This window comes from Anneissia japonica, unplaced genomic scaffold (genome assembly GCF_011630105.1).
Source record: "Anneissia japonica isolate Jap-2015-1 unplaced genomic scaffold, ASM1163010v1 scaffold2707_len876726_cov182, whole genome shotgun sequence".
NCBI classification, from domain to species: domain Eukaryota; kingdom Metazoa; phylum Echinodermata; class Crinoidea; order Comatulida; family Comatulidae; genus Anneissia; species Anneissia japonica.
The window spans coordinates 606,003-617,974 of NW_022723260.1; the positions used below are offsets into that span (position 1 = coordinate 606,003).

The window sequence follows — 11,972 nt, forward strand, 5'->3', positions numbered from 1 at the left end:
CTGAACCGTGGAGATCTCTAGGTCCCCAGTTCAATTCCCATCACCGCCTCTCCTTGTGTTTCAGCTGGAGGGCTGAAATACAAGTTACAATAGCGCACCGTCTTTCGGATGACACGTTTAAGCTATTGGTCCCATGTGCATTCATGGCCCATGTGGACATTAAAGAAGGCAGTACACTCTTCGGTAAAGAGTAGGGGATTGTCTCCCGGTGCACTGCCTAATCACCACCAGAAGGACCCTACTGGAAATAAGCCTTCTAGACTTTCGTGGGATATCCTTGGTGTTTACACCGAATACAGTAAATCAAATGGTTTAAGGCCCCTACAGTAATTGATTTTTGATCAGAAAAGTATACACACTTCCTGCTCATACTGTATAACCAGAGAGATGTTCTCATTTTATATTTTAATTAATTATCAAAATTTATTGCTTAAGCCAAAGTAAGGAGATAATCATTTTAATTGTCCATATTGTATATATTCTTAATCTATGGCAGAGAGTGGAAATACTATGATTAATACCAGGTATGTGTGAAAGAGTTGGCCTACACAAGATCACCCTTTAACACACAATATGTTTAATCAGGGAACTGTGTTCCCTGGTTTAATGATGCTTTTTTTACACAATGCTAATTAAGGGGGTAGATGGCATGATTATCATTGACCTAAAGTAAAAATGAATCTTAGAGGTCAACGATAATTGAGTGACAGGATTTCAAATTACACTGCAGTAAAATAGGTCAAACTGCTGACCACATTTGACATTGTTCAATATTTGTTATATTTAATTGGTTAATTATTTCATGATTCTATGAAGCCTAACCTTTGCATAATTTTTCATGTTATGGATCATGGTGTGGTATTAGGCAACTGTATCTCCATCTTTGTATGGATTAAGGAAGTCTTGTGTATTTTTAATTGGATGATGGACGTCTTGAAATATGATGTTGATGTTAACTTGAAAGTTACTACTGTTTGTGTACTAAAATTCAAAATTTGATTTTAATTTATTTCCATTTTTTGTTGTGACCAGTTCGCTAATTGACCAAAAATAGAATTTTGATTCAAAATCACCATTATGGTGGCCAGTGGGTTTGCTAAACAAGGTATGAACAAGTCTTGTCTTACTACTTTCAAGTGTTTTATTATATTTATTAATTTTTTAGGTAATTTCTGTATCATGAAATCTGAATTACTGGAGGTAGCTGAATAAAAATTATGGAAAAATTTGACTCCACATTCCATGACTACACAGAAAAATTAAAAAAAGTGAAACTAGGTGTAGGATTACCAAATATGACCTACTTCGTAAAAAAAAAACTAACTTTATACCATGAAAATATAAACAAACGCTATAGGCTACTGTATTGTTACACCACTCTATTTTATAGTGGAACTCTCAGTTTCATGGGGTAATCTTCTGATCCACCTGATTCGCCCCTGCTTACTGGCCCGTTCATCAACATGACTTGATCAAGCTCTGTAAGTTAACGTCACTAAAACCACTAAACGGTAATCTAAAGCATTATTTGTTTGAACCATGAGTCAACATTGTGCAAACTAGTTAGTCCTTAAAATCAATAGAAATTTTAAAGTTCAACATTTTTATGAAAACAAATATTGCACCCACATTTATTAGCCCATCCAGTATGTATGAGTAATTAGGTGAAAAGGGGTGACTGACAATGCATTACGACGAGAAAATGCGGCGATGACTCCACATGAGACAGAGAGAATTAAATGAAATAAGTAAAGCAAGCTCAAGTTTGAAGTAATCAACGGAGAACAGTGTTAAAAAGGCAACAAGAAATCATTTCACTTTTGGGTGACTTGAGAATGGACTCGTATGAAGAAAACATTGTAGTTGCTTGTGAGTTTAGTGCCAAACGGTAAGACAGGGGCATCGCAAACTACAGTCTTAATATACTGTAGGTGCTGGTTCTAGCCTCTACTCGCTCCAGAAGGGTTTGGTTGGTAGAACCAAGTCTTCTCGGATAAGGAGGATAATAGGAGGTGCAGTGTATACATCTGGCTCGGTTTAAAGAACCCATTGCATTTTTCGGAAGAGTATCGGTTTTTCCCAATGCTATGGTTCATTTCAGCTCTGTCGTTTTTGAATGATGTGAACTAAGTGTCTGTCAGCTGCTATCAATAGTCATAGACCATGCCCTTACATAATGCATGCATTATTTTCTTACCTTAATACCTAATCCAAAGTGAAGTGAATTATATATAGTATAATGTTATTTTGATATTATTACTGTAGGTGGAAGAATTAATGTGTTTGTTCAAGACTCCACTTGTGTACTCCTGTCTGTAATTACAGAAACCCCCTTCAGAAACTATAGTATTATTTACTTAGTCAATAAATATCCCATAGATGATTAATGGACAAAAATTCCCTTAAAAGTTCTGAAACCCTGGATTGTTACCCAGGGCTGTAATAAATGCGGTAATATAGTAGTTTGGAATCCCTGTAAAAAAGTGTTTTTCGTCTTTTATTTCAAACCGACATTCTATCGCTACATGTTATTGAATTATTGGTGTGGTAAATTATTTACTTTTCACTACAGACGTTGTTCACAATCGGACTGAACTTGAATCAATTCATATGGAATTTATTGTTCTCTATTTGAACTGTTTATTCAGTAAGAGCGTGACATTCATTTGACTTTGGAAGCAGCTGTGGTAAACCAATTATTAGATTCAGGATTTATGTTTATGTTTATTTGCAAGTGTAGATGCAAGATAAGATATACAGTACTACAATAAACAGTTCAATGCTAAAATTATATAAATGTATCAACCCTTTAAATTCTGGTATTCGATGTTAAGGATTAATTGTACTGTCAAAGCCCTCTGACTTCCAAGCCTTTAAATTTAGGAATTTGTGAAACAATAACATCAAAATTTTGTTTATTTTTGTTGTTGTTTTTTGTTGTCATTATTTCCAATACAGTACAATGTCCACAGTTGTATAGTCCTGTCCCATATATTATATGATGTACCAGCTATTTGATGTTAATAAATATTTTAGAAAGCACATTTCCCCATTGGAATTCGAACCCAATACCTTCCGATTACTGTTCGGATACTCTACCAGCCAAGTGGTATACACCCTTAGATTATCCGAGTATGATTTTTTTTTTTCTCAAAGTAGTGTGTAATACGCATTAAATAATAAGTAAAATCAAAGTTACTTTCAGCTACTGTATTTGATATTTTCCATTTTAGATTTATTTATAGATATTGAAATTTAATGTACAGTATGTAGTGGCTTTAAGGTTTATGCATTATAATAATCAGTAATTATTAATAAGGATTAATTAAATTTAATTAATTAGAATATCTTGAAACAATGTCATTTTGCGTAAGGCACTGTCATTTGGTATAATAAGTATTTATTTGGATTTACAGCAGTGACACACTTTTAAAAAAAAAAGGTGTGTCCAGATCACATTCAGTACATAATAATTACATAATTACTACAGTACACAAATACTATGATAAGTATGCTAATCTCACAATACCAATTCATCTATTGTACACATATAATTTAATAAATATGTGGAGATCACAAAAAGTAGAATAAATGCCTGTATCCTTGTAAGCATTGTTCTTGTAAATTGTAGTGATTATGAAAATTATATCTCGTTAATAGATATTTTCTTGTGATCAGTTGTCATACTGTAGATTGAATTACTTACTGCCTTTTATGATGTTACACTGCGATAATTTTAATCATTACCTTTTGGATAGGAGTGACTCATGGTGTAATGTAGTCTATTGTGCAGGTTTTTCACATCCACCTGCAAATAATTAACATACTGTTATCCCACAATGTTGCAATTGTTCAATCAGCCTCTGATCAATGAGTTCTTGGCCTAGATTATTTGTTGACCCCTACTATACTGAATGGTATAGCCCAATGACTAAAGTCCTTTATATTAAAGATAAGTATTCTTAAGGCACATGAGAGGAATTCCTAGCATTTATAACACAGAGATCCTCTCTTCTACACTACAGTGAATTCAATCTTTCATTGCCAAGTCTGTCAGTCACCAAACAGTTTACCATTAAATTGTTCTCTGACAGTCTGTTTTTCTAACAGATTTTGGGATTATAAGCTATTACTGGATATATTCTGCTGGAGTTTGTATTTGTGCATATGCAGTGTCATAACAATAATGCAGATATTATTTCTATTCTGTAAACTGGAGTTCTTGTTTTACTAATAATTACCCAACAATCGAAAGTTTGCATCACACGTTAAAATAATCTGCGATAGGATTTTTTATACTGTTGGCGTCTATAATACGTCGGTGATGAATGGAATATTAAATTGAACACTATTTTATTATTTGAACACAGTGAGTATATAATGTACCTACCTGACAATACTTTGAATGTAAAATTTATTACTGTTAATAATATTGGAAATAAATCTTATCAGTAAATATAGTTACTTGATTTTATAGTAATTTAGACCTAGTTTCCTTAAAATCGCTACACTGTTGCAACTGTTCAGTGTTTTCAGTGCAGTTGTTGTACAGCATAGCAATCCCCGACGCAGTTTGGACCGACCAATCAGCATCACCAAAAGCTGTCGGCGATAGTACAGTATGTAGCAATTGTATGAAAACCAAGCTTATGGAGAGAAAGAAGGTATTAATTACCTACCATTATTTCATGGGTGGTACTTCCATGGAGGTTTATTTTATACCTCCATGGTACTTCTGTGTTGAAAGTTCATTTGGTAATGACATTAATACAAATGTGCATACTGTAGTACTGTATAATCCAAAGAGTTGGACAACACTGAGTTGTTGGCTTAGGACTACACTGTAGTAACCATGCTAGCAAGGGTCCCAAGTCTTCCGGAATTCGCAGGAGTCTCCCAGTAATCAGTACGGTCTCCCGCACTCCCGGGAGCAAGCAAAAGTCTCTCGCAAATGCACACATCTCCAGCTTATTTTGTATAAAGGAAGCTAATATAGATTTTTTTCACTACCACACTACTAGTTCTTTCATAAATGTTGCATGACTATGTGTAAAACCATGTGTTTATTTTTAAACTTATTTATTTTTTGTGCCATACAACAAGATTACCTTTTCTAACTGTTACCCTTGTCTTGTCTTTTGTGGTGGCTTTCACTTTTAATAATGAATAACTTGTTAAACTGGTGAAGTGTGGATGTTTCACAATTACAATTGCTGCAACATATGTTAAAGTTTATTGTACCAGTGAGCATTCCCTTAAGTTCATTTCCCTTGTATTGTTAGATCTTTCCTGAAACATTTACCCTATTGCACTGAAGTACAATAATATGGAAGTATTCTTGACTGCTTTTATAATGGTGTTTTTCACACTTTGTGCAGTCTTTTAATTGTACAGTACTCTCATCAATATTCTATTTTGGAATATGCTTTGACAAAATATATATTTTCCAATGTAATTCAATTTTAATGTTACAGTTAGCAGCAAAGTATTTACATAAAAATTATAATAGTTACAGTATTTATCTATAATAGGAGATTTTAATTTATTTAATAATAGCAAATTCTACAGGCAATAAGTATGCTGAAAGATGTATAGAAAGTACAGTAAACCTCATTTTTTTAGGAATGTTTTTTTGTATGTTATCTTGATGTCCTTTTTACAGCAATGGAAACTTTATTGTGTAATAACAGTAAAATACTGTACCTCAAAGTTTCATTGTTGATGTTGAGCATCACTTGTCATATACTGTGGTGTTTCTCATTATTAAACCATGTACCTGATTGGAAGGATCATATTATAGGGGAGAAAAAAAATATGTGATACTTGGAAATGAAACATTATGATTAATCAATCCCATATGTGTAAAAAAAAGCATATTTTGTTTAAATTGTTCATGGTTTGATTTGTTTGCTTTCCTACCAGGGCTGAGAATCAGGATTTTGTAGATACGCCCTACGACTACTCGGCAGACGAGATGGATGTGGAAGTTGACAGCGACCAGGAGCAAGATTTGGACAAGATGCTCCATTCCTGGCTCGGAGAACTGGAAAGCGTCACACAGGTAAGTTGTGTAATGAAGGAGGCTATGACAGTGTTTTTGGTTGTTATAAACATTGTCATATTTTAGCTGGCTTATATTTTTCTAAGGTAAAACACACTGACAGTTTATGATGCACGAAGGACGTCCGGTCAGTCATGTGCTTCCCGCTTTAATAAGAATTTATTACAAGTTGAGTGACAAGATGTGATGTACAGTACTGTAGGAAGGCTTGTATATCCTAGCAGATATAAATAGATTTCCTGGAATCTTAATTATGTTAGCTGCTTGGATAACAACATATTCATCATAATATCCGATTGGTCGAATGTTTATCATTTTAGAAACTGTCATCTCTTTACATTTCTGATTCATTGCTAACAGCGTCTACTTCGTGAATACTTACCTGGATAAACCGACTAATTGCCTTTTTACATTGATTTTGGACCTTGTTAAATATTAAGTAGAAGATTTTGGTTGTTTTGGATGTAAGAGGATGGGGAGATTATTGTACACAGCATTGTTATATTAACTGCCCTGTCTGTCAAATGTTTAAAAGTTGAAGACAAAAATTACAAAAAGACTAGAAACCAGCTAATTGTGTTGATGATGATAATGATGTGAATTATTTAATTTTTTTCAAAACAACATGTTCTCAAAAGATGTCATCTGGTTGTCAAATGATAATTGACATTTTCTTTAAAACCAACCAAGAAAAACACAAATTATAAGGGTTACCTGGACGTCTGAGGTCAATCGTTGACGTGTTTATGCTTTTTTCTGTAAGCTGTTAAACTTTATATTTGTTCCTGGTTTTTATATTGTCATAAAATGAGGACCCGATATCCTCAAGAAATAGGATAGGTTAAAAAAAATGAATATCTTAATATTTATATATCATTTACATTGAATTCTATTTATATTTTAATGCATTAACAAAAGTGTAACAAATTGATTGATAGAAATCAGGTGGTAGTAATTGGTAATTTGATGTCTTACACTGTATTTGCATCGAGGGTTGACATAACAGTTAATTTTACTATGATGAGCATATATAATGTGGACATCGTACAGTATGAGCCATTTCAGACTGGTGGTGGAATAAAAGGTTTAACCGGCAATTAACAAGCTTTCAACACTACTATTTGAGTTTATATAACTTTATGCAAAATGATAACTAACATATTTTTCTCTCTCTAGAGTTTGGACAGTGACCTTATTCAGGTCAAACCAGATGTCCCACAAGCTCCAGCTCCACCAAAGAACAATCTAGATCTGTTCCAATTATCATACACCAATCTTGAAAGTAAGTGTTTTTTGGGGTTCTTTTTCAAAGTATCAACTGCTAAAAATATTAATGATATTACAAAATTGCTGCTTTCCTAACAAATATAATTGTTTAAAACACATGGGGCTGACAAACTGCAAGTTGCTCGCATAATTACAGTAGGTTATTAACAACAGTTCACATGCAAAGACACCCGACTTGCACATTAATGTAATCAGGCTCTGCTGTACTTCATTTTTTATAAGGCATCATCTAATAATTAAACATCCTTTAATATTATTATTCCTCCAGTGTTTTATATAACCTCTTGTTTGCTGTGTAGCTTCATTAAACAGCTAGCAGAATTCCTGAAGCCTCAGTATTATAATATAATCAATCATCTTTACATCTTTTTTTTATGGCAAAATCAGCACATGTTTCTTGTCTAATTTATTTTTTTTTTTAAGAAAAAGGATAATAGTGTAAACCTTTAACAACTTGTTTCACCCTGCACATTTTCTGGCATACACATACTGTACTTTACATACGCATGGATTATGAGCTTCGACCTATGGATGATTTTCTTGGTTAATGCCTATTGACGATGGCCCTAAAAATAATATGGGAGGCAGCCATACTATGATTTTGTTTGTATGTGAAAATTAAAATAGATTTCAGAGTACATCAAAAGAAGGTGGTGGTTTGTTTTAATAATACTGTAGTGTGTACATAATAATTTCTGTTAAATGATTTTTATTTAAATTGACACACTTTTAATACAAAATAATGTTGGAATTGCTCTTTATATTTGGCCCTAGCTTTAATAGAGTTTGCATAATTGATCTCTCAATTCAATGGGTATGACATGGTTCTGCTAGTGTTGAGATGCTTTGCTCTTGGCTAGAGTCCTTGGTGGTTTATCTGGTGACAAGATACAACACACAGGCCACATCTCCCAATAAAGCTATTGTTAGAGCAGAGCTAATCAATGTGGCCTAGCCCATGTTGAAGGCCATTAATTATAAGAGTGGCTTATTTTAAATGCATTTGGCAAAGGAACTAAACTATTAATTTCATAATAGAATCTAACATTTTGTAAAAATTAGCGATCTATTTTGATGTTTTACTTGGCCAAGGCCTACACTGTGTTTGTGGCGGGATGTTGGGGGTTTCATCATTAAGGTTAAAAAAAAAAATGGCCTTATTCTCCTTTTTATGGAAAAAAGTCTTAGACAAGAAACATGCTTTTTTTAAAATTATGTTTGCAAGTATTGTGATGGCTTCTATGGGGAAATTTTTACAAATTGTGGATAAAAAACAAGAAAAAAACAAATACTGTAGCTATAAAAAATATTAGTACAGGTACAGTATTAACACAGTAATATTATAAAGATTTTGAATATCATTAAAATACTTCCTGCATTAACTATTTTTAGTCTACCTGTTAACCTATTCTTTAATAATAATCAAAGAAATTGGTTTTCTGTAAACAAATTTTTAGTTTTGCACAAATATTTTATTTTCAATGCAAGCTATGAGTTTGGTTGCCGTGGGAGATGCCAGTCATCCTATTAGGCTTGCATGTCCAGGTGAAACGTGGTGCTCCATATTATTTTTTATTTTACGCATTGCATGTATTTTAAGTTTGACGTTCTTTTGCCTTGATCACATTCAATATCATCTAGACATATATTTTTTTTTATATTTATTATTTTGCAAAGCAGCTACAGGACCGTTTTCATGCACCTCGTCAAGACTAGAAGGTAACCGAGCACCGCTTGTCATGCTAATTGTGTTTAATTGCTACCTGCAGCATCCTCCATCCATCCCTTGTAATGTGCATCTATGCTTCATGCATTCGCATACATTCTTCTTTTCCCTGTTGCATTAATGCCTCTTGTAATGCATTTTTCTTTTCATTTTACTAATGCTTGCATTTTTACTGTTCATGTTTTTCAAAATATTCTGTTTGTGTTAGAATAAAGTTGCAGGACAAATGAAAATCTATAGAAAAGAATAAAAGAAAACATTTTAGATATATACAGTATCTATTTTTTGCAAAATCTGTATAGTAAGAAGAACAACTGTATACTTTAAAATTTAAAAAAAAATGTTTCTGATTTGGTGCTTTCGTTTGGTATACACTATGTTGTCAAATTAATTGCCCTTTTATCATAATTTTATTATACTTAAAGTTAGTTTTTAGTTATAGTATTATTATATTCAGTAACATTATGGTAATTTTATATACTATATGTTGTGATAAAGGTCTGAAAAGTTTTAATTTACAATAAAATGCTCATGATCAAGTAAATTTCAACATGGAGGAAATATTTTTTTGTGAGAAAACAGACCAAAATAATTCATTTTTTCCTGTTTTACAGCCTTCAATCAAAATTTCCAAAATGTATACTTGTATACTTATATACTTATATCTGCCAACCAAATTAAATGGTCTGTGCAATGAATTATAGGAATATATTATATTATTATGTGTCTATTATTAGTTTACAAGAAAACATTTTCCCCCTTTCTGATTTTAAAGTGATAGATAATACTGTATTTGTAACTAAAATATATCTATCGGAAGCAATTTTGATATTGAATTATAGTGTTAAAGTTTAAAACCTATCAGGGGTTATAATCTTTATAGTGGTGGTTTTCTTCCTCAAATTTATAATTGGTTTTTTTTTTTTTTTTTTTTTTTAATTGTGTTTTTTTTGTTGATTTTCATTGCAACAACTAATTCCTTCTATCATTTAGAACTGTGTGTTGCTTGCTTGCAATGTCATTTTGATTTTGAATTAGATTATTTTGTTTATATTCAGAGTAAAAGTTTCTATTTTACTACTTGGGCATGACATACAGAAATACTAATGTGTTTAGTACAGAATACTCCAATAACTAATCAGGAGGAATCTTGGCCTGTAACCGCAACCCACTCCCTCCCACCTCAGTTGTGACTGTCAACATTTGAAGTTTCTCTACTGAAATAGATTATGAAAAATGGAGCCCAATTATACTGTAATGCATTTTCCCCCAATCCAGCCAGAATCTTGATTAATTTGTTAATTTGGCATTATTTTTATATGGAAATTATGATCAATTAGTGTCATAAAGTGCTAGGTAAAAGGCTGTAAAGTAATTTTATCTAATGCTTGGCCTGTGTTCAAATAATTATGGCTATTCCATAGTGCTTTGCAGTTGGATCAAGGCAGTCTGTTATTAATAGTCCTCCGAGGGGTTTGTACTCCCTGAGTATTGATGCAGAAAATGATAATGAATCAAGTACAAGAATTCAGGCATATTTACACATGATTAAACAGTAATGAATATTTATATAAATTTATGAATATTCATTTTAAATATATTTTTGAATGAATGTTTAGATTTTTTAATGTTTTTTTTTTTCATGAATATTTTATTTTATATGTACAGGTACACTAGTTTTGTTATAAATATTTTGTTTTATTATGTATTTTGTTGAATTGAAAATTTTGTGTAATTAATGTTTATTATTTCTTAATTAATTACAGATATTTTTGTTGGATAAATTTTTTTGTTATTATGAATGTTTATTTTCTTTAAATTAATTTTGTTAATGAATATTCATATTTTGAGTTGCGAATTTGTAGTGTAAAATGTTTTGCATCCTATTTCTAGGTCCAATGGAAACACTGAAATTTTTTTTCTCACAACAAAAAATAAATTAGATCATCAGTTATACTTGACGTAATTTACAGAAAGAAGTTCAAAGGAAAATAAGATTTCAATTGTGTTTTATGTAGGCTTATTATTGATTTATTGAATGTTTACCATTTTAAATAGTTTGGTGTTTCTTAATCCATCTCCTGCACAGAAATATGCATGGAATGACATTTAAGTCTATGACATAATCAATACCAAAGTTAAGCAGTAGTATTTTCTTTAAAACCTGCCAAGCTTGTGTGAACAGTTTGGGTTCCCATGGCAACTATCAGCTGCATTCGCACACATCATTTTTCACCCTCTACCATTGATACCTCTCATATACCTCCCATTAACAAAATTCATCAAAACTCATACAACATCCGCAAATAAGAGGACAGGATGCATGCTGTTGATATTACAGGCAGATTAAAATGCTTTATGAAGCTCTTGAGGAAGAGGCCGTATAAAAAAAGGAGAGGTTGAGTAAAACGTTAATGCCATATTGCTTGGTATGTTATGATTGTGGTTTATGAGTACTTTCAGTTCTAGCGCTATTGAAGTTGAACCCACAGAGTGGTTTTACCGGATGCCACTGTCATACATCAATCATCTGTTATTTTAAGCTTAGATTTAAGTAATGGTTAATTGAATTTGATGGTAGGGTGGCAGATATGTCTGTATGTATCGCTACAGGCAACTGGGGATTGATTTAGTCGATATTTCCTTCTTTAGGCCCAAGTACTATCAAAAACAATATATCAGTAGACTATTCTTTGATTGATATAAAATTTGGTTTGGTTTTTACTTTCATACTTATTTTACAATCATGTGAAAACATAAATTTCCACTTGAGAACTATTTGGTACTTGTATTATTATACAGAACAAATTTCCCTTAAACAACTAAGAACTAATTTAGATATATAGTACAGTATGAAATTTTTAATTGATGTTTGCTATATTGTTTTACAAAGGTAGA

The 11,972-nt window shown here is 32.0% G+C and overlaps 1 protein-coding gene across 8 annotated transcripts in view; it reads left to right on the forward strand.

Moving 5' to 3' along the window:
- LOC117112177 (ras-associated and pleckstrin homology domains-containing protein 1-like) overlaps window positions 1–11,972 on the forward strand; it is a 41,247-nt gene that overhangs the window by 12,151 nt on the left and 17,124 nt on the right. For 4 of the 8 annotated variants that reach the window (XM_033255254.1, XM_033255255.1, XM_033255248.1 and 1 more), the window contains exons 2-4: window positions 5,923–6,061; window positions 7,238–7,343; window positions 9,026–9,067. In XM_033255254.1, the coding sequence (XP_033111145.1) occupies window positions 5,923–6,061; window positions 7,238–7,343; window positions 9,026–9,067 (287 nt within the window). Of the gene's footprint in view, window positions 1–3,963; window positions 4,370–4,431; window positions 4,665–5,922; window positions 6,062–7,237; window positions 7,344–9,025; window positions 9,068–11,972 lie in introns of those variants that run through there. The other 4 variants (XM_033255252.1, XM_033255253.1, XM_033255250.1 and 1 more) reach the window with 4 other exon arrangements.